Source organism: Archocentrus centrarchus, unplaced genomic scaffold (assembly GCF_007364275.1).
Source record: "Archocentrus centrarchus isolate MPI-CPG fArcCen1 unplaced genomic scaffold, fArcCen1 scaffold_30_ctg1, whole genome shotgun sequence".
In the NCBI taxonomy this organism is placed as follows: Eukaryota; Metazoa; Chordata; class Actinopteri; order Cichliformes; family Cichlidae; genus Archocentrus; species Archocentrus centrarchus.
The window spans coordinates 2,627,110-2,650,449 of record NW_022060259.1 but is presented as its reverse complement, the minus strand read 5'-3'; the positions used below and the strand labels follow the sequence as shown (position 1 = coordinate 2,650,449).

At 42.4% G+C, this 23,340-nt stretch overlaps 1 protein-coding gene and 1 long non-coding RNA gene across 2 annotated transcripts; one reads left to right on the top strand and one right to left on the bottom strand.

Annotated features, from left to right (window-relative positions):
* Positions 1-559: 559 nt before the first annotated feature.
* Positions 560-21,764, bottom strand: LOC115776283 (scavenger receptor cysteine-rich type 1 protein M130-like). The gene is made up of 7 exons (XM_030723899.1): positions 21,755-21,764; positions 21,506-21,538; positions 21,112-21,399; positions 1,363-1,668; positions 1,162-1,284; positions 907-958; positions 560-710 (listed from the first exon to the last, which is right to left on the bottom strand). Exons 1-7 carry the CDS (start codon positions 21,762-21,764, stop codon positions 560-562), a joined length of 963 nt encoding a protein of 320 aa, XP_030579759.1.
* On the top strand, positions 3,110-4,490 carry LOC115776317 (uncharacterized). Its single transcript, XR_004019442.1, has 5 exons — positions 3,110-3,222; positions 3,393-3,445; positions 3,762-3,869; positions 3,988-4,070; positions 4,373-4,490. It is a non-coding gene; the product is annotated as an uncharacterized LOC115776317 (long non-coding RNA).
* Positions 21,765-23,340: the final 1,576 nt, after the last annotated feature.

Sequence of the window (23,340 nt, the reverse complement as noted above, 5' to 3'; positions counted from 1 at the left end):
AGCTCTCATTAAACTCAGACTGCAGCAACCTGAAAATGACCTGTTTGATTCAGTTACACTTTGGACCGAACTTCAGTGACTTAGTGTCACAAATTTGTACTACAGCTTCATCTCTTGTGTGTAAAAGTGAACAAAGGGATCTCTGTCTCTTGGACCTTTTCATTACAAAGAAGAACCAGCTCAGTTAATTCTGCCTCTGGGTCGAGGACACTTGTAAAGTCTTGATTTTTAGGCTCCAGAGTTTTTACCTGCTAGTTAAATTGAAGCTTATAATGTGCACTCAGATCAGAGTTGTTTCCTGTGTTTTGTCTTTTCCACTTTTTTCTTCTGTCCTCAGACTGAATGTGTGAATATCAGCAGGTTGATGTTGATGGCTGAGCTCTGCTTCATCTTACCTGAGACAGTGACAGACAGCAGGCGGCTCTCAGAGGAGAAGTTATGGGAAAAAACGTAGACGTCATAAACACAGCTGTAACTTCCTTGGTGGGCGGGCTCTGCTGCAGGAAACAGGAAGTGAGCAGAGTGATTGACAGCTGCCTGTGTGTATTTGTATACGTTGTTAAAGGTGAGGTGGAAGGAGCCTCCTGGGTACTGTGGCTGGATGGAGCAGCTGATGGTGAAATTGGAGCTTCTGGACACCAGAAGCCCCTGCTGCCCCTCGGAGACCCCGTCCATGGAGGACAAAGAAATGATTGGCTGAACCAGCAGGTCTGTAATCACACACACACATGATGGTTAGTAACAGTGCAAGGTGCACTCAGTTTCCTCCAGGTGTGTCATCTCAGGTGATGTTCAGCAGTCCATGGAGGGTTTGAAGCTTCCAGAATCTTTTCACTTCATCCCAATTTAAAAAAACACTGACTGTCATTGGAAACATGAGTGTTATTCATAATGTCACAGACTTACCTGAGCAGGTGATATTCATGATGGAAGAAGAGTAATTTGATGCTGCACAGATCTAGATAATGAAAAAAATTTTGATTGGATTGACAGGCATACCTGTGCAGTGGAGCTTTATCATGGAGGAAGATGGGAGGAATGTTGTACACTCCATTAGAGCAGATCCAGATTTAACACAGTCAGAGTGTACTGTCATTGGATTCATTCCAACAGCCTCTCCCCGTCTTACAGAAAGAGCAGAGCCACAATCCAGATGTTCACAGACAACAGCTGCTTCCTTAAGGGTCCAGTCAGGGACATCCACTGGTCGCCAGCTTCCTCGATACTTTACCTGTAACGTACCTGCACAGCGGCTGGCTCCTCCCACCAACCTGACATCAGGTTCTGAGCAGAAAGCAGAGAGTCATCAGTAACAGAACAAAGTGAGTTTGAACCAAATCAAAGCTGCAGCTCCTCTTCTACCTGAGCAGGTGAGTCCAACAGCTTTGCCAGGTGAGCAGCTGTTTCTAGCTGAGCCTGAACTTCTACAGTCCAGGAGAGCAGACTCACGGCCTCCACACTGGAACTCTCTGCTCCACACCGGAGCCTCCACTTCTCCATAGAGCGCCCCCTGGAGGACCGAAGGAGGCCCACAGCCAAGCTCCCTACAGACCACCTCTGCATCCTGCTGGTCAAAGTCAGCTTCACACACTGAGGACCAGCTCTGGTTAGACTTCACCTCCAGTCTGCCTGAACACAGACTGGAACCATTCAGCAGCCTGACAGAGTCTGGAGAGATCAGAGAAGATCACACAGAGAGATCAGAGAAGATCACACAGAGAGATCAGAGAAGATCACACAGAGAGATCAGAGAAGATCACACAGAGAGATCAGAGACAGCAGACACACAAGAAGAAGATGGCAGCAAACAACTATTCACTGATTCACACTCAGTACAACAATATGAGCTCATCATTAAAACAAGAACACATATTAATAACCACACACAATGGAAACATGTTAGCCCATCCATCCATTCATTCATTTTCTTCCACTTATCCAGTTCCAGGTCACAGCGGTAGCGGCCCAAGAAGAGAAGCCCAGACCTCCCTGTTCCCAGTGACCTCTACAAGCTTATCTGGAGGGACCCCAAGGCATTTCCTGGCTAGCCGAGAGATATAATCTCTCCAGTGTGTCCTGGGTCTTCCCCGAGGACTGTTCCACATAAGACATGCCTGGAACACCTCACCCAAGAGGCGCCCAGGAGGCATCCTAGTCAGATGCCCAAACCACCTCAACTGGCTCCTCTCAATGTGGAGGAGCAGCGGCTCTACTTTGAGCCCCTCCCAAATGGCTGCACTCCTCACCCTATCTCTAAGAGAGAGGCCAGACACCCTTTGGAGGAGCTCATTTCTACCACTTGTAATTGTGATCTCATTCTTTCAGTCACTACTCAAAGCTCTTGACCATAGGTGAGAGTAGGAACGTAGATTGACCTGTAAATTCACAGCGTCACTTTTACACTCAACTCTCTCTTTACCACAACAGACCAGTGCAGCATCCGCATCACTGCAGATGCAGCCCCGATCCATCTGTCAATCTCCTGCTTCCTTCTCCCGTCACTCATGAACTAAACCCTGAGATTCTTAAACTCCTCCACCTGAGGCAGCAACTCGTCCCTGAACTCGAGTGGGTGCTTCACCCTTTTCTGGCTGAGGACCATGGCCTCAGACTTAGAGGTGCTGATTCCCATGGCAGGAACTTCATACTCAACTGCGAAACATGTTAGCAGGAAATTTAATACACAACATCGTTCCACTACAAGGCTCCATCCTTGATCCACTTTTGTTTTTAGTATACGTGCTTCCTTTCAGTGAGATCATCAATGTTGCTCATCACTGCTATGCAGATGACACACTGTTATATGTCCTTCTGCTGTCCAGCAACCTTCAGCAACCTTGATATTAATTTCACCTAGCTGTGATGCTGGCTGTCCCAAAACTTCAGATTTAACAATGACAATTCTGAGGCGTTACTTACTGGGCCAAAAAAAATTCTTCTTCCTTGGTATTCAGTAAGCTTGATTCATTGTCCAAAAATGTTCCTAACCTGGGAGTATTTTTGACACTGAGCTCGGCTTCAATGCTGAAGTAAAAATGTTCAGGCTTTGGCTTCATTGAGGCTAAAAATAATACCAGAATTCAATCATCATTGTTTACTATTGAATCATGCATTTATTTATTTTTCTTCCTGCCTGAACTATTGCAGTGCTCTCCAGCATCAGTCAGAGCTCACTTCACCGTCTCCAGCTGAGTCACAGCGCTGCTGCCCTGATTTTAACTGGTACCAAGAAAAATGAACGTTATTGCTGTACCGGCAGATTTACACCAGCTGACTCTTAAATTTTGTGTTGATTTTAAATTCTTGCTCATCAGTTTTAAAGCATTACGTGGCCTTGCTCCAAAGTACCTTAAAGACTTTTTAACCTCTTCTGTGCCTGGGTGTTTCCTTAGATTTGGGAACTGGGCTCTGCTGGTTATTCTGAGGTCTCAGCTAGTAAACAGAGGTAAGCGGGCTTTTGCCATCAAAGCTCCCAAACTGTGAAACAGCCTGCCCATTGAGACCAGAATCAAATACTCTTTATTGTCTTTTATATCTCTTGTTAAAATGTTGTAATTTTTTTGTTACCTTGAATGAGCTCTGTTCTCTGGAATATAAGAACAGGAAACATTACTCATTACATAAAAATACTCTAAGATATCCTGATGTAACCATTGTTTACAAAATGAGTACAGCATATTTTTCTGCTTTGAAGTTGTGTCTGCTGTCATAAAGAAGCTGAAGCTGCGTCCATGTTATCTAACCCTAACCCTAACCCTTAGACTTGCTGAGGCGTTATCCAGTCTGTCCTGAGTCTGCCCCGGGGCCTCTTATCAGTTGGACACACATGAAACACTTCCTAGGAGGTGCCCAGGAGACATCCTACTCAGGTGACCAAACCGCAAACTTCTAGTTCTGGTCCCGAGCCCAGATGAATGGGAGAGCTGTATCAGGAGGGTCATGCAGTGAAAAATCTGTGCCAAATGAAGCATGTTGATCCATTCACAGTGACAACCATCTGGGGAATAAGTGAGTGAAAGTACCTGACAAAGAGAAGCCCTGGTGGAGTCCAAGACCCACTGCGAATCAAGGTTATTATCATTAACAGAAATGAAAGAAATAATGAAAACTGAAATTAAAAAAATATTTTTGATTACTGAAATTTAAAAAAAAAAGGTAATTAAAAGGAATAAATAATAACTGAAACTGAATTGTGGGTTTTGTTATAAAAATAGTTTCTGTGCTAATTATAATTATCATGCTTATATAAATTGTTGTATAAGTTGTTGTATATGAACAGAGATGTGTCTGTGTAAAGAGGTAACCTTTGAACCTGTTGGAGACAGGGACTAGTGAGCTGCAAACCACCTTTAAATTGTTCCTGTCTCCATAGCCGTTCAGGAGCTGGGGATTTCAGAGACATCAACATCACATTCCAGTTCTGTGGGAAGTCACGGAGCCTGTTTTCTGTCCTTACCTGGCTCCCAGGCCTGGCAGTTTTATTGTATGCATTCTATTTGTATAAAGAGTGACTTGCTGGGACGGCCCAGTGTGAATTCACTGATGCCTGAGCTGAGAGTGACTGCTCCTCTTGCAAGAATTAAACTCTTACTACAAAAGGTGGTCGAGTGGGCCTGATTATTTCATAACTGAAGAAGTTTTCTGACATTTTACAAACTAACTAAAACAAACTGAACTTTTAGATAATATGCCTTCGTTTTCATGTTTGTCAGTTTATTTATAAGACGTGGATCAAAATCATTTTTTCCACTCTTACAGTTTTAGCTGGGAGCGCAATGCGGCACCTCATTGCGTGCGTGTGTGTGTGTAGGTGTGTGTGTGTGTGTGTGCATGTGTGTATAGGTGTGTGCATGTGTGTCTGCTCACTGTGCCAGTCTGCAAAAATAATGGCAGCAGCAAAAGCTAGGAGAAAGCAGCAGGTCCCATATGGGATTTCTTTGGGTACAATAATGAGACAGATAGAAGCGAGTGTCTTGTTGTGGATGATGACAAAATGTGTGGAACATGTCTCAAGGGGAAAACCACCAACCTCAAAGTCCACCTGAGAAGCACGCACAAGGCGGCTATGGAAACCCAGCTGAACCTACGCCAGAACCTGATGTGTGCATCTCGAGAAATGTAACCACACAGCCAAAAAAAAAAAAAAAGACCACAAAGAGGGAGGAGCCAGGAGGGGAAAAAGTACCAGCATTTTCTGTTTCTGTCGGATGACACTGTAGGTAAAACACTGGGACACAACAACACAGTAATAAACACACATAATAGACGTTGAACACTTGCGTACACAGCCCCCGTAAAGACCCAGCGCAGAAGACCAATTCAGGCTTAATAGGGAGTCTCTAACCAAACTAGCTTCTCTGAGTAGCTCCAACAGAGAACCAGCATCGTGGCCATGCAGCAATGTGACAACCATAATGGACCGTTTTCAGCAAAAAAAACCAAACAAACTGCTGGCTAGTTAATACACAGGAACACTGAGCGGGAGGATGCACTGATAAATGTGTTCATTGAGTCGGGAGTCTGTAGACGCAAATGGTCAAGATGGCAGCTTGAATGGGGAGCTCCGCCAGTGAGGTAGCTAATCCACATTGAAACCAGAGCTACACACTACACATATAGTAATGTAAGAAGTCTTAGGAACTTATAAAGATTGCATATATAGATCGACAGTGCCAAGCCACCAACAAAAGCTCAAGAAGCGGCTAGCAAAGAATCATCGCCTAAGGCAGGGAGACTCACTGACTCCACCCACGAACGTGGATACAACTCAAGCCACCACAACTGAACAAATGACCAATGACATTGCAAGTATCTATGCAGTACTTAAGGAAACCTTCGAGCCACAAGAGAGCAAACTCAATGCAATCCAAATTGCGATGAGAGCGGTGGAGTCCAAACGAGCAGATGCAGTATGGCTGCTCGGCTAACCAAAGCGGAGTCCCACATAGATTTTCTGGAGGGTGCTGATAGAACTCTGGAGTAAATCCCCCTCGCCACTCGGGATGAAGTCAATGTCTTACAGTAGAAATTAGATGACCTCGAGAACAGCGGAAGAAGAAACAACCTACGCTTTGTTGGCTTCCCGGAGGTCTGCGAAGACTCAGATGCTGTATCCTTCATGATACGGTCCCGCATCTACTGAAGATCGACTTCCCAGGAGGTCTGGATATCGAGCGGGTGCACCACAGTCTAGTGAAGCGCAAACCTGATGGACAACCTCTGAGGGTCATCATTATCCAATTCCTACAGTTCCAGGACAGGGAGCGGATTGTGGAGGCTGTGCTGAAGTTGGGAAAGCTGAGCTGGACACATTACGATCTTCCCAGATTATTCCAAGCTCGTCACAGATCAACGTTCCACGTTCACCCCTTACAAGCGGTTGTTGCACGAGAGAAAGATCAAGTTCTCCCTGCTATTCTCGGCGGTGCTGGTGCTGAGGACGGTGGAGGGCAGAAGGGCAGATGGGAGTTTAATGATCTGAAGAAAGCTATGGATTACATTCGATCCTTGCCATAAGAATGACACTCACGGTTGACGAGCTACACACTGGGCACTCATTACTTATGTGGATTGGTGTAAGTGTGAAAAAACAAAATAATATAACCTGACTGAAGATCTCAGTAAAGATGCTAAAACTGAATTCAAAGAAATCAGACTCCCATCATGGACTAATAATTTTTTTGCCCTGAGCTCCTCCGAATCAAACGCACCCCATCCACTACTAACTGTATTACTTTATTTCAAAAGGGCGTCTTTCTCTCAGCATATTAAGGACAGTTATGAATCACCCATACAGAGTTGTGTGTTTACATTTAAATCCCTGAATAGCTGCTCTAAACTCTTACACATTTTCTTCCATGCAGAAGTTTCTCTTTTTGGGACTGTTTGACTGATTTTAGTCACTGACCAGGAATATTCTGTTACTTGAGGTGCTGTTCGTGCACCAGAGGGTGGCTAGTGTTTTTTACCACCCCAAATTTGTTTTTCCAAACTTCCACCTGTTCTTGTTTTTATTTACTTATATTCCCCCCTCCCCTGTCTGTGGTTGGCCATATGGATCTTGCCCACTCATCGCTGTTTTTTTTATATCAGGAATACCACACCTTGCATCTGTATGTTGGATACAGATTCCATGACAATGGAAGGCCACAGATTCAAGGCCACAGCATGATATTGATCAATATCTATGCACCAAACACTGACAATTTAACATTTTTTGGACAACTAGAGTGTAGAATTAGTGATATGGGTGATTATCCAGTTCTACTGGCTGGAGATTTTAACGTGGTTATGGATGGAATATTGGATCGAAGCACCCCAGCGCAGTGTCATTCTAGTTTGGCTTTGATTCTTTTAAAAATGTGCAATCTCTATTCTCCTGTTTTCGCTCTCTTTCTCTCTCCCTTTTTCTTTTCTTTCTTTTCCTTTTCTTCGGCCTGTCAGCTCTGGCACAGAGTTTGTTACATTGTATGTTAAAAATAACTCAGATAAATAAAATAAAGGGTCAAACATCAACAAGAAGAGCTTATTGAGAACCTATAGAGCTCATCTTGAAATAGCAAATATAATAGCAAAACAACACATTCAGATCACAGTTCTGACAGGCTTTAAAAAAAAAAAAAATCCCAGCAAACAAGGGGCAGGACTAGCCTGGTACATCCTGACCAGGTCGGATTCATTCGTACGAGAAACTCTTCTGACAACATTAGAAGGCTGATTAATATTATGTGGATAGCCCAAAATATACTCTGTTAGTGACCTTTCCCCTGCCATAGCCCCCTGGATGCAGAAAAGGCATTTGACAGGGTGGAGTGGTACTTATTCCGTGTGTTAGAAACATATGGCTTTGGCCCAAATATATTAGCTGGGTCAAACTGCTTTACTGCAATCCTAGGGCTTTGGTATTAACAAATCGCATGATATCACAGCCTTTTGATCTACACAGAGGGACAAGGCAGGGTTGCCCATTGAGCCCAATGCTTTTCGCCTTAGCTTTGGAACCTCTGGCAGCAACAATACGCAGGAACCCAGATTTCCCAGGTATTAACAGTGAGAATCATAAGCTGATGATCTATGCGGATGATGCCCTGGTCTTGATATCGCAACCAGAGCGCCCTCTCCCTGCCCTCTTAAAAATTGTTAGTTCGTTTCCAATTCAATTCAATTCAATTTTATTTATATAGCGCCAAATCACAACAAACTGTTGCCTCAAGGCGCTTTGTATTGTGGGTAAAGACCCTACAATAATACAGAGAAAACCCAACAGTCAAAACGACCCCCTATGAGCAAGCACTTGGCGACAGTGGAAAGGAAAAACTCCCTTTTAACAGGAAGAAACCTCCAGCAGAACCAGGCTCAGGGAGGGGGGGTCATCTGCTGAGGGGGGGCTGAGGGGAGAGAAAGACATGCTGTGGAAGAGAGCCAGAGATTAATATCAATTAATGATTAAATGCAGAGTGGAGTATAAACAAAGTAAATAAGGTGAATGAGAAACAGTGCATTATGTGAACCCCCCAGCAGACTAGGCCTATAGCAGCATAACTAAGGGATGGTTCAGGGTCACCTGATCCAGCCCTAACTATAAGCTTTATCATAAAGGAAAGTTTTAAGCCTAATCTTAAAAATAGAGAGGGTGTCTGTCTCCCGAATCCAAGCTGGAAGCTGGTTCCACAGAAGAGGCGCCTGAAAGCTGAAGGCTCTGCCTCCCATTCTACTCTTAAGTATCCTAGGAACCACAAGTAAGCCAGCAGTCTGAGGTGCCATTTACACGAAGCCGTTTTCACTGGAAACGGTGTCGTTTTGATGCGTTTCAGCCTTCCGTTTACACGATGGCGTTTCAGAAACGATCCGCGTTTACACGAGGACATGTGAAACGATGAAAACGATGTAGTTCCCATGCCAGGCCACAAGTTAGCGTTGGTTTTCTCTTTGCAAAGTTTGTTTACGCAAGACGCGCATGCGTGGAGTGACACAGTAGGTAGTGTGGCAAATTGTTCATTACTTACAAAACGGCCAATGTGAGAGGTTTTGTGTGGACCGATGATGAGGTTGGATCGCTGCTGCACACAACGCTGAATTACAAAACGGTAAAAACACAGGAAAAGCATAAGAAGCACTTGTGAATCCGCGAGTACTGTTTACCAGTTTGCGCGTGCGTGAAAAACTGTCCGTCGCAACCATAGTGCGCATGTGCGAGTCGAGCGTTTTCAAATCACCCCGGTTTCAAGTGTTTACACGAAAACGCAAGCCGGTGCGTTTCTGAAATGCTACACTCTGGACCCCGTTTCTGAAACACATCGTTTTCACTCTGTTGTCATGTAAACAGAAGGGCGAAACGCATCAAAACGACACCGTTTTAAAATGAAAACGGTCTCGTGTAAACGGCACCTGAGAGTGAAGTGCTCTGTTGGGGTGATATGGTACTATGAGGTCTTTGAGATAAGATGGTGCCTGATTATTCAAGACCTTGTAGGTGAAGAGAAGGATTTTAAATTCTATTCTAGATTTAACAGGGAGCCAATGAAGAGAAGCCAATATGGGAGAAATCTGCTCTCTCTTTCTAGTCCCTGTCAGTACTCTAGCTGCAGCATTTTGGATCAGCTGAAGGCTTTTCAGGGAGCTTTTAGGACAGCCTGATAATAATGAATTACAATAATCCAGCCTAGAAGTAATAAATGCATGAATGAGCTTTTCAGCATCACTCTGAGAAAGGATGTTTCTAATTTTAGAAATATTGCGCAAATGCAAAAAAGCGGTCCTACATATTTGTTTAATATGTGCATTGAAGGACATATCCTGGTCAAAAATGACTCCAAGATTTCTCACAGTGTTACTGGAGGCCAAAGTAATGCCATCCAGAGTAAGTATCTGGTTAGACACCATGTTTCTAAGATTTGTGGGGCCGAGAACAAGAATTTCAGTTTTATCTGAATTTAGAAGCAGGAAATTAGAGGTCATCCAGGCCTTAATGTCTTTAAGACATTCCTGCAGTTTAATTAATTGATGTGTATCATCTGGCTTTATTGATAGGTAAAGCTGAGTATCATCTGCATAACAATGAAAATTGATGCAGTGCTTTCTAATAATACTGCCTAAGGGAAGCATGTATAATGTAAATAAAATTGGTCCTAGCACAGAACCCTGTGGAACTCCATAATTAACCTTAGTGTGTGAAGAAGACTCCCCATTTACATGAACAAATTGGAGTCTATGAGATAAATATGATTCAAACCACTGCAGTGCAGTACCTTTAATACCTATAGCAAGCTCTAATCTCTGTAATAAAATGTTATGGTCAACAGTATCAAAAGCTGCACTGAGGTCCAACAGGACAAGAACAGAGATGAGTCCGCTGTCAGAGGCTCTAAGAAGATCATTTGTAACCTTCACTAATGCTGTTTCTGTACTGTGATGAATTCTGAAACCTGACTGAAACTCTTCAAATAAACCGTTCCTCTGCAGATGATCAGTTAGCTGTTTTACAACTACTCTTTCAAGAATCTTTGAGGGAAAAGGAAGGTTGGAGATTGGCCTATAATTAGCTAAGACAGCTGGGTCAAGTGATGGCTTTTTAAGCAGAGGTTTAATTACAGCCACCTTGAAGGTCTGTGGTACATAGCCAACTAATAAAGACTGATTGATCATTTTTAAGATTGAAGCATCAATAATTGGAAAGACTTCTTTGAACAGTCTAGTAGGAATGGGATCTAACAAACATGTTGCTGGTTTGGAGGAAGTAACTATTGAAGTTAACTCTGAAAGATCAACTGGAGCAAAAGAGTCAAAACAAATACCAGCAGTGCTGAAAGCAGCCGAACATGAAGAATAATCTTTGAGATGGTTATGAATAATTTTTTCTCGAATGTCTAAAATTTTATTTGTAAAGAAATCCATGAAGTCACTACTAGTTAACGTGAAAGGAATACTCGGCTCTACAGAGCTCTGACTCTTTGTCAGCCTGGCTACAGTGCTGAAAACAAACCTGGGGTTGTTCTTATTTTCTTCAATTAATGATGAATAGTAAGATGTCCTAGCTTTACCTAGCTAAGCGCTTTGAGTGCTCTGATTGAGTAGAAAAGCGCTATATAAGAACTAGTCCATTTACCATTTACCATTTACGGAGGGCTTTTTTATAGAGCAACAAACTCTTTTTCCAGGCTAAATGAGCATCTTCTAATTTAGTGAGACGCCATTCCCTCTCCAGCTTTCGGGTTATCTGCTTTAAGCTGTGCGTTTGTGAATTATACCACGGAGTCAGGCACTTCTGATTTGAAGCTTTCCTTTTCAGAGGAGCCACAGTATCCAAAGTCATACGCAGTGAGGATGTAAAACTATTGACGAGATAATCGACCTCACTGGGAGCAGAGTTTAGGTAGCTGCTCTGCACTGTGTTGGCACTGAAGAGCATAACAATGAAGGAATTAGATCCTTAAACTTAGTTACAGCACTTTCAGAAAGACTTCTACTGTAATAAAACTTATTCCCCACTGCTGTGTAATCCATTAAAGTAAATGTAAATGTTACTAAGAAATGATCAGACAGGAGGGGGCTTTCAGGGAATACTGTTAAGTCTTCAGTTTCTATGCCATATGTCAGGACAAGATCCAGAGTATGATTAAAGTGGTGGGTGGGCTCCTTTACATTTTGAGAGAAGCCAATTGAATCTAACAATAGATTAAATGCAGTGTTGAGGCTGTCATTCTCAGCATCTACATGGATGTTAAAATCACCCACTATAATTATTTTATCTGAACTGAGCACTAAATCAGATAAAAAGTCTGAGAAATCAGACAGAAACTCTGAGTAAGGACCAGGTGGATGATAGATAATAACAAATAAAACAGGTTTTTGATTTTCCCAATTAGGATGGACAAGACTAAGAGTCAGGCTTTCAAAAGAATGAAAACTTTGTCTGGGTCTTTGATTAATTAATAAGCTGGAATTGAAGATTGCAGCTAATCCTCCTCCTCGACCTGTGCTTCGAGCATTCTGACAGTTACTGTGACTCGGGGGTGTTGATTCATTTAAACTAACATATTCATCCTGCTGTAACCAGGTTTCTGTAAGGCAGAATAAATCAATACGTTGATCAATTATTAAATCATTTACTAATAGGGACTTGGAAGAGAGAGACCTAATGTTTAACAATCCACATTTAATTGTTTTATTTTTTGGTGCAGTTGATGAAGCTGTATTATTTATTGTTTTTGAATTTTTATGCTTAAATAGCTTTTTGCTGATTTTAGCTTTGGTGTTTGGTGGTCTGGGAGCAGGCACCGACTCTATGGGGATGGGGTTTTGGGGGGATGGCAGGAGGAGAGAAGCTGCAGAGAGGCGTGTAAGACTGCAACTCTGCTTCCTGGTCTCAACCCTGGGTAGTCAGTTTTTAGGAGGGTTAATAAATTTGGCCAGATTTCTAGAAATGAGAGCTGCTCCATCCAAAGTGGGATGGATGCCGTCTCTCCTAACAAGACCAGGTTTTCCCCAGAAACTTTGCCAGTTATCTATGAAGCCCACGTCATTTTTTGGACACCACTCAGACATCCAGCGATTCAAGGAGAACATGCGGCTAAACATGTCGCTCCTGGTCTGATTGGGGAGGGGCCCAGAGAAAACTACAGAGTCCGACATCGTTTTTGCAAAGTTACACACCGAGTCAATATTAATTTTAGTGACCTCCGATTGGGGTAACCGGGTGTCATTACTGCCGACGTGAATAATGATCTTACCAAATCTACGATTAGCCTTAGCCAGCAGTTTCAAATTTCCATGAATGTCGCCTGCTCTGGCCCCTGGAAGACATTTGACTATGGTCGCCGGTGTCTCTAGCTTCACGTTTCTCAAAACAGAGTCACCAATAACCAGAGTTTGTTCCTCGGCGGGTGTGTCGCCGAGTGGAGAAAAACGGTTAGAGACGTGAACAGGTTGGTGGTGTACCCGGGGCTTCTGCTTAGGACTACGCTTCCTCCTCACCGTCACCCAGCTGGCCTGTTTTCCCTGCTGCTCGGGATCTGCTGGGGGGGGGCTAACGGCGGCTAAGCTACCATGGTCCGCACCCGCTACAGGGGCCTGGCTAGATGTAGGATTTTCCAGGGTGCGGAGCCGAGTCTCCAGTTCAGAAAGCCTGGCCTCCAGAGCTACAAACAGACTACATTTATTACAAGTACCGTTACTGCTAAACGAGGCCGAGGAGTAACTAAACATGTGACACCCAGAGCAGGAAAGTGCAGGAGAAGAAGCCATGCTGGTAGTGAGTCGGCTAAGGGCTAAGCTACTAGCTGAGCTAAGCTAGCGAATTTCTAAAAACAAATAAAGTGAGTAATGTGAATACAGGTGATTCAGCAAAGAGTATGCTATTTAAAGTAGGTGAAGATTACACTAAAATATGTTATTATCCAGATAAATCGAGTTATACAGATATAACAGCTAACAGACAGCAAAACACTGTGCTCCGAAACAGGAACAGGAAGTGATACAATACCGCAGTGAGAGCCAACACCAAGGTATATCCTTATATCCAGTATATCTGGATATAAAGTTAACTGGTCAAAATCTGCCTCTGACAGCCTTCTGCCCCAGAACTTTGTTTCAGCCAGGAGACTTTAGTTGGCCTACGTAAATCAGGTATTAAATATCTTGGAATCACAATTCCCCATTCCTTGGCTAATGTAGTGCAGGTCAACTTTGAGCCTTTGCTGGATAGATTTAAATCTGACATAGCCCGATGGTCCCCGCTATTTCTTTCCCTATGGGGCAAATTCAATATAATCAAAATGAACTGTGCCCCAAAATTTAATTACTTATTGCAGGCACTCCCACTCAAAATTCCACCAAAATACTTTCATCAATTTGACAGACTATGCAACCAGTTCATCTGGAATAATAAGCGCCCCAGAATAAAGCTTAAAGAATTGCAATGACCGGAGAGCTTGGGTGGTCTCAGCGTCCTTAAGTCATTTAATGCACTAAAAACACAATTTCAGCTCCCAGAAAGTCAATTCTGGAGGTACTGAAAACTTCATCACTTACTACTTGAAATATATGGATCTCCAGCCACACCTTTTACAACTGTAGATTATCTTACCCATATTAGGAATATCTCATAGGGATGCCATGCAGTCTCTAAATATTACTCCATGTTGGTAAAGGATATGGACAACGGGCTCCCCAATTTACAATCAGCATGGGAAATTGACCTTGGTATGACCTTCATGGATCAGGAATGGAAAATGACACTTCAAAATATTTTTTAAAATGTCCAGGGAACTTAAAACAAGATTAGTACAATTCAAACTACTGCATAGAGTATATTGGTCACCACGTAGGGCAAGCCTTATACAATCACCTAAATGCTGTCGATGCCAGACTGAGACGGACACACTGATCCACATGCTATGGAACTGCCCCGAAGCACAGGATTTCTGGAAAGTAGTTTACAAATGTGTCAAATCAATTATACAAAAGGAAATTCAGTTCTCTCCAAAATTATTCATCTTTCCTTAAACATTTGAACATTATTCCACTCTTATCAGGAACTGTTTAGTCAAGGACAGCTGGAAGGCTCCACAGTATCCTGGACTTCTCGCCTCAGCTGGCTCCCCCTGCCCCGCCCTACCCTGTTGCTTTTCCATGCATTTATGCTGTATGTGCTTACTATGCAGAGGTTTTTCAACCTCATACTGTGCCCCTGATTATGGGGCAAAATATCAGATGATTTTTTTTCCCTCACCTATCCTGTTGTTTTTTCGCTTTGCTTTCCCTCCCTGCTACGGTAGCGCCTGTATAACGGCTGCAGGACCGCAGACACCTGCCTCCCCCTGTTTGTTCTGTTGTTTGCATTCTTCTTTGATGGGTGTTATGAACGTACTTTTTGTTGTATACTTGTGTACGCTCTTGGTCCTCTTGGCAAATTTGCTAAATCTTCCATCAGGAACCTTGGTGTAACCTTTGACTCTGCATTCTCTTTAGATACCCACGTCAAATCTCTGGTTCAGTCTTGTTTCTATCATTTACAGAACCTTGCTAAGTTAAGTCCCATTGTGTCACGTTCTGAACTTGAGATTGCTGTCCATGCATTCATTTCCTCACGTCTGGATTATTGTAATGCTTTATTTACTTGTCTTAGCAGAAACTCCCTGGAGCGTCTCCAGGTTGTTCAGAATGCTGCTGCGAGGCTTCTGACAAAATCTTCTAAGTATTCTCACGTCACACCGTTACTCATCCAGCTGCACTGCCTCCCCATTAATTAAGTTCAATTTAAAATTCTGGTCCTGACTTATAGAGGTCTTCACGGTCAAGCCCCAACTTATATCAGTGAACTCTTGCATCCCTACATTCCCACCAGGTCTCTGAGGTCATGTGGTGGTGGCTGTAGCTCAGTAGGTAGAGCAGGTCACCTACTGATCAGAAGGTCAGCGGTTCGATTCGTGGCTACTCCAGGCTACATGCCAATGTATCCTTGGGCAAGATACTTAACCCCAAGTTGCTCTCCGACCGTCCCGTCGGAGTATGAATGTGTGTGAATGATAGTTAACTAAAAAGCACTTAGCTTAGCAAACATGGAAGTGCTTGTATGAATGGGAGTGCATGGGTGAATGTAAACATGTTGTAATAGCGCTTTGAGTGCTCATACTGAGTAGAAAAGCGCTATATAAGAGCTAGTCCATTTACCATTTACCATGTGATAAAGGTCTACTGGCCTTACATCACATAAGGCTGATAACTAGGGGAGATAGAGCTTTTGCAGCAGTGGCTCCCCAACTCTGGAACTCTATCCCGTTATGTATAAGAACTGAGGATTCGGTGGTGTCTTTTAAAAAACAGCTAAAAACTCATCTTTTTAGGCTTGCATTTGGTTAGTTTATTTTCTATTTTATTTTATTTTATATATATATATATATAAATATATTTTTGTCCTCCTTACTTCAATTGTAATTTGTTTTGATGTTGTGAAGCACCTTGTGATCTATGTCTCGAGAGGTGCTATATAAATAAAATTTTACTTACTTACTTACTTACTTACAGTGATAATAAAGTTGAATCTAATCTAATCTAATCTAAATTTGCCATCCAACACCGCTGAATGGGTCCAGACTGCATTAATGTTGGGGTGTAAACTAATTATCACCTCTATTCCACCCATTACTTTATGGTATAACCAACTAGGAAGGCTAGCTGCACTGGAATGCCTTTCATACAGATTACTAAACAAAACAGAGATTTTCCTCCTTAAATTTGACCCGTACATACTCAGACTGCGGGGGCCAAACTATGGGTCATGGTGGTGGAGACATGAGGTCTCAGTGGGGTTTGATGGGTGGGCAATGCCCTGTGCCCCATCTAAATAAAACTGGCCAACCTGTCCCATTAATTTTTGAAGTATGTGAATAGGGCCCCCCACTTTTTTTCCTTTTTTAAAATTATTATTATTATTAATTTATTACTATTATTATTATTTATTTATTTACCCCCCCCCCCCCCCCCATAACTTATGTCTACTGTTAGGGTCTGTTCCCCTCTGCCCTGCTGGTGTGTCGATGTAACTGCTGTTTGATATCGCTCGTACAGATGACGGACAGTGATGTTATAGAAAATTTTATAAAATTTCAATCACAAAACTGAGACTGGCTTGTCCACACCACTGTGTGACACGCACACATACAAACACACGATCTTGAAAAGCTGTATTTGATCTTTGATTCTTTCAGATCCTCAGAGTTCAGTTTGTTCTTATTTCTAATGTTTCTGTGTTCTGATGTTTTAAACCAGAGGTCCCCAACCCCCGGGCCGTGGACCGGTACCGGGCCGTGGGACATTTGGTACCGGGCCGCACATAAAGAATAAATAACTTAAATTATTTCCGTTTTACTTATTATCTGCGCCTAAACTATATTTTATTTTGAAAAATGGGCGGATTCGCTCCGTTACTTCCCTCCATGACTTCCTCTTGACGTGTCAAGGCGTTTCTGCTCACATGATACGTCACCGCTAAAATTAAACCCAGAAGCTTCAGGCCTGTCTAACGAAATCGGTTGGTTGACCTACATAACGCTTCTTTAAATTTTTGAGTGCTCAACAAGAGTAGAAAAGCGCTATGTAAGAACTAGTCCATTTACCATTTTTATTTATCAACACCGGGGATAGCAGTGAGGTAGTCCCAGCCATCAAACTGACTCTCCAGCGCTTGACACCGCGGCTCTGCAGCCACGCTCCATGTGAAATCGGCCGAACCCAGTCAAACCAGAAGCCAGCAAAAATGAGTATCAGAGATACAAGCTCAGGGGGCTCACACGGATTCAGTGTTATGGTGAGTTGTATTTTTCATGCGCTTTATACAGTAAAAATCACCTAAGTCGAAGTCGCACAAATCGGGTTTTCGCTCTAGTTGGATGGCATCTGCAGGTCCTGATTTTTCCTAACATTAATTCCAATAAAATCATCACATAAATCCGTCGGATATTCACCTACCTCGAATGAAAAATCTGGTCCCATTGTAATAAATTTCCAGTTAAATGTGATTGCATAAACTGGATGCAGTGACGTGCAGTCAGGGGAGGCAGGTGAGGCACGGCCTCACCTGTCATCGTGGAAATATAAAATTAAAAAATAAATTAAATGGTTATATTCATTCAGTGATTTGTATTTTAAAGTTCTTTTCCATTTAACTACACCATTTTTAGATTAGTTTTTTCAAAATCGCTGAATTTTTGCATTTGCCGGTCAAATACTAAGAGACGAACGGTGAGGCACCAGCCCGGCGAGCCGCACCACGGATTGCGCAATCCGTGGTGCGGCTCAGTATAGTCATTGCCAATGACTACTAACTGTGCTGGCATGCTATGCAGTGAGACCGGATTACTTTCCCTTTGCATGTGGCAATTAAAATGTTCTAACACTTTTACTATATGAACTAAATTTCTATATTTTAGCTGGTGTATATAATGCACAGTTTTTTTTGTTGTTTTTTTCATTAACAACTGTATGTGTGTAATGCATTCTTGTGTTGAGCGATCATGAAACTGCTGCGAAGAGACACTAGGTGAGGCACGCAGTTCTCGTGCCTCATGGTAGGGGGCGCTGGTGATCCCAGGGACTCTACGACTCCTCGGCGGCAAGCTACCATAAACAGTTAGCAAGGCCAGTTAGTTTTTCCTGTTGCTTGGCCTTATGTTCAACATGGAAGATTACATAACTCAACTGAAAGAATTTTCTAAACTGGACTTTCAATCGAAGCAGAAGATAATAATTAAAGGAAGACCAACACCGGAGCTAAAAGGTTTGCTTCAGACTATGTTAATGTTAAACAAAACAACTGTTGCCAATCAAATGGTGAATAAGCTATATGTTTGTAAATCTGATGTGATGACGTCAGTGCCTCACCAGTCACGACCCTCACCGCACGTCACTGACTGGATGAGTTTAGCGCTAAAACCCTCCTTAGCTCCTGTCCACCCACTTCCATGCATCGGCTCGTTCGTGCACAACTACACACACACTAACAACGCCTGGAAATTGTTTTAGTGTTTATATCAGTTCATTTCACCGGGGACAATCGTGGCAAGTGTAAGCTACAAACTTGCACTTACGAGTAAAATTTCAGATTATAAAATTTGCAGAAGCAAATTCATAGATGAAGCAGAAGCCATTGCAGCGAAATTCGATAATAGACCCCAAACTGGGCCATTTGAATCCGACTGAGGTGATTTCTACTGTATTTGTTTTTGCGGTGTATCTTATTTTGAAGGCATGTTTTACCATGGCTCTAACAGCTGACCAGGGAGCGCTGTGGGCAGAGAGCCTGTTATTCATGTTGAGGCGGGATGTTACGAGAACGCTGCTGATAGAGTTGCATACGAATACAAAGTGGATTCCCGTTTTTTATTATTATACGTAGAAAATATCACACTTGGTTATGGTCGTATCATTTATTTTGACGTATTAAAAGCCGGTCCGTGGAAATATTTTCTAACACTAAACCGGTCCGCGGCTCAAAAAGGTTGGGGACCACTGTTTTAAACCACACGGAGCTGATGTTAATCTGCTGCACTGAAGCTGGAGCTGCATCTACTGCTCGGCACTCCAATTTATTCCTCAGTTATTTATGAGATAAATATTTTTCTGAATATTTTTCAATTTTCCAGATACATATTTTTGAGATAAGAGTTTATTGGGAGTTTAAGTTTATTGGATTTTTCTTTATGTTGCTCCTTGTTGATGTCTCATGTTGTTCATGTGTGTCCTTAATGTTATACACATTTAGCACATAATGCTGCCATCTTGTGAACAGTTGGTTGTTGAATACAATTTATTTTTAATGGTATAATTTGAGGTCTTATTACACAATAGCTACTGTTGCACCTGACAAAGTATGAAAAACTAAAACTAATGAAAACTAAACTAAAACCAAGTGTTAAACAAAAAATAAAAACCAATTAAAATGAGCCAAACCCACTAAAAGTGAAGTGAAATGAACTGAATTAGAGAAAAAAAGTTACAACAAAATCAAACTGAACTACAATGTAAAATCCAAAACTATTATAACCCTTCTGGGAAAGAGTCTGATTTATCGTTGAATAGCCCACATTAACAGGTTCAATAAAGGAACATGTTTGAGTTAAAAAAATCCAAAAAAGCTCAATTACTGAGTCAACTTTTTTACTCAATTAAAAGTGAAAGTACAGGCTCTGAAATGTACTCAAAGTAAGAAACTAAAAATAGCTCTTTTTATTTTGTGCAAAGCTAACTGAACCTTGATCTATATCAATACAACAATAAAATTATTACACAGGAATACAAAAGTTATTCTAGTCTAAATTCTAATCCTAATGAATGCACTCAGCTTGAATCTGTCATTTAGGACATAAACAGTGGAAAGAAATTTATTAGCAGCTCTGTCTTCTGTCACCTACATTGTAGAGGGTGATTCTGCCTCCACACCTAAACACAAACAGCCGGTTTCCCAGTCATGGATTAAGCATGGTCCTAGACTAAAAGGAAAAAGTCAATGAACACCACAATCGGAAAAAGCATTTAGTCCAGGATTAGACATAATCCCTGTACGGGAAACTGAGCCAAAAAGTATAATCAGGGGTTAAAGTGGATTCTGCAGGTTTGAAATTACCTGCAGCATGTTACTCCCTTTATGCTCCTCTTCTGTAGAGCTAGCTAAATCTTGAAGTACCATGACCACAACTTACAAACATCTGCACTTGGTCCGGCCCACTGCAACCCCAGAGAACAGCACAATAAATGATGCATAAATTATCTGGGTTTTGCCTCTTTCATCTCTTTTCTATGCGATAACCTGCGGTGATGGAGGAGATACAGTATGATCGGCTTTTATGTGTTATTGTTCCTCCATTTAGGCTCAGATTGGTTTAATGTTTGAAGGGACAGTGATGGGGAATAAATCTTCGCCCGGGTGCGTTAATCCTAAAATAAGTTTTGAAATTGTAAGGAGTAGAAAGTACAGATATTTGTGTAAAAATGTAGGGAGTAAAAGTAAAAAGTAGTCAGAATAATAAATACTGTATTTGTACTTCATTTCTTCCCACCTCTGCATCTGAGTGGCTGAAAGTTATGGCCAGTGGGTCACTGGTATCTGTTATAATGGCAGTTATAGAAGCTGCTGCTGGAAAGCATCAGCTAAGAAAGCTGGTGGATGTGTCAACCTGGTGCATTAATTAACTAATCAAACATGATGACACAGATGGGCAGCACGGTGGTGCAGTGGTTAGCACTGCTGCCTGGAAGGTCTGGGTTCGATTCCACCTTGGCCCAGGCCTCTCCCTCTCTCTCTGTGTGGAGTTTGCATGTTCTCCCTGTGCTTCCGTGGGTTTCCTCCAGGTACTCCGGTTTCCTCCCACATTCCAAAGACATGCACTTACTGGGGTTCGGTTAATTGGCTACACTAAATTGCCCATAGGTGTGAATGAGAGCGTGAAAGGTTGTTTGTCTCTCTGTGTTGGCCCTGGCGACCTGTTCAGGGTGTACCCTGCCTCTCGCCCTATGACAGCTGGGATGGGCTCCAGCCCCCCCGCAACCCTGAACAAGACTCGTGGAAGCGAATGGATGGATGGATGATGACACAGATTATGTCACTAATGGGCTTACCTGAACAGGTGAAATCCAGGATTAAAGGAGAATAATCTGATGTTGCACACTCCATCAGAGCAGATCCAGAAAAAACACAGTCTGGTTTAATCTTCCACACAGATGTGTAGTTCTCCAGTCTCCATCCCAAGGTAGAAGCAGAGCCACAGTGCAGATGTGCACAGACAACAGCTGCTGCCTTCAGGGTCCAGTCAAAGAAATCCACTGGTCTCCATTGTCCCAGATGTTTCACCTCCAGTGTTCCTGCACAACGACTGACTCCTCCCACCAGCCTGACATCATCAAACTCTGAACAGAAAGCAGAGAGTCATCAGTAAGGAAATGAATTTACAAAGATTAAAGTCAGACTTTCCTGCTGATGCAGAGTCTTTATTTTTCTCAGGTCTCTGTTTACCTGCTGAATTGTGTTTCCCTTCAGCTCGGACTCCTGAAGAGAAAATCAAGGAAACCATCAGCATGAAGCAGGACTTTGATCGAAACTCTTTGAGGTTCTGCTGTCAAACATTTTCTCTCAGCACAGAAACAGCTGAGTAAATTCATTCAGTGCTGGCAGGGATGAAGAAAGATGACCCAAGCTTAGAAGAAAGAGGAGAAAGGCAGGTGGAGTAAACTACACCCTCTGATAGAATACAAATCCTCGTACCTGAGCACATCTGAACTGCAAGCTTTAACTTCATGCACGTGCCAGATCAATGAGTGCAAACTACATGTGTGGAATGAACAGTGCATTTTAAATGGTCCTGAGTGGAATTAATAATAGGTTAAATCAGCAGGAGCAATGCAGTCAGACAGAATCATGAATCTGAGAATCTGTCATTTTATTTTCTAGCACATCAGAGTAAAACTGCAGCACAATAACCTTTCTTTGAGTCTAAAGAAGTACACATGCTTTCTGAGCACATTCACATCCATCCAGGGGGAGGGAATTGGCCCTCTGACACACATGTGAGACCTCCAAACATCCAGAAGAGGGCGCTCTCAGCATGTTTTCAGCTGTGCTATTTGAATTCCTGTCACAGCATTTTCTGCAGTGAATCTGAGAGATTAGAGTCGCCTTCTCCTCTGTGTTATATGGCTGCATCACCTCCATCACTCACAGTCAGAGGTCAGTGTTGGGTTAAAGGAAAACTGTTATTTTCCTTTGATCATCAGATACAGTATGAGTGTGTGTGTGTGTGTGTGTGTGTGTGTGTGTGTGTGTGTGTGTGTGTGTGTGTGTGTGTGTGTGTGTGTGTGTTTGTGTGTGTGTGTGTGTGTGTGTGTGTCTGTGATGTTACTGTGTGGGTCTGTTATTCTAAGCAGAGGTTATCCAAAGTGCTTTAAAGCCAAAAGATCAGATAAATAAGATGCAAATAATGGCATCACAGCTGGGATAGGCTCCAGCCCCCCCCCCCCCCCTCGACCCTGAACAGGATGAGCGGAAGCGAATGGATGGATGGATAAAGAAATATAAAATTAATAGGCAGCAGTTTAAATGAGTATTTAACAAAGCGTATAAATGGGTGATATAAAGCTGTGGGAAACACTGCAAACCAGCTCAACCAAAATAAAACAGTTATTGTTTCTGTAGAAACAGAAGTCAGTTAACCTATTAAAAACATAGCCTGGTACAGTAAAATTAATATTGTTCATATACAAAAAGTCAGTAAGATATTGAACAAGTCACACTAAGAAACTGAGAAAAAAAAACCTGTGATGTCAGTGACAAAATGAATGTTTGGAAATGAGAGATGGAGGAATTCCACATGTCCAAGATCCATAAAGGAGTCCCACTCAGACCCATTATCAGCAGTATAAACTCGGTCAACATTTCCAAGCACCTCACCACCATCTTGTAGGTAACACATCCCATCACACTGAAAACTCCAAGATTTTACGAAAAAAATTCCGTAATCTTACACTGAATCCCGATGAAACCACGGTGTCCTTTGATGCAGCTTCACTTTTCACTTGCATAACCACAACTGAGGCTGTAATGGAAAATTTGTTTTTCAGCTCTAATAAGCTCTGTGTACCTCTTTGGTATGTAATTGTAATTTTCTAGTACAAAGACCAAGTGTGCGAAGATGAGGAAACAAACTTCTTTGTAGGCTGTGTCCGAGGCCACAACGCACTTATTATCAGGCTGATGCTACATGGTGGTGGGAACTTGAACTCCCCACAGCTAACAGAACAAGACTGTATCAACACAATGAGCACAAAGGAACTGTGGTTATTTTATGCTCATTG

Bases quoted from the DNA above. Each gene is read 5' to 3' on its own strand.
- LOC115776283 (XM_030723899.1), bottom strand. The intron at 1,669-21,111 runs GTAAGCCCATTA...TGATCTCTCCAG, and splicing joins CCTGGATTTCACCTGTTCAG to ACTCTGTCAGGCTGCTGAAT. The intron at 1,285-1,362 runs GTAGAAGAGGAG...CTTTCTGCTCAG, and splicing joins TGTTGGACTCACCTGCTCAG to AACCTGATGTCAGGTTGGTG.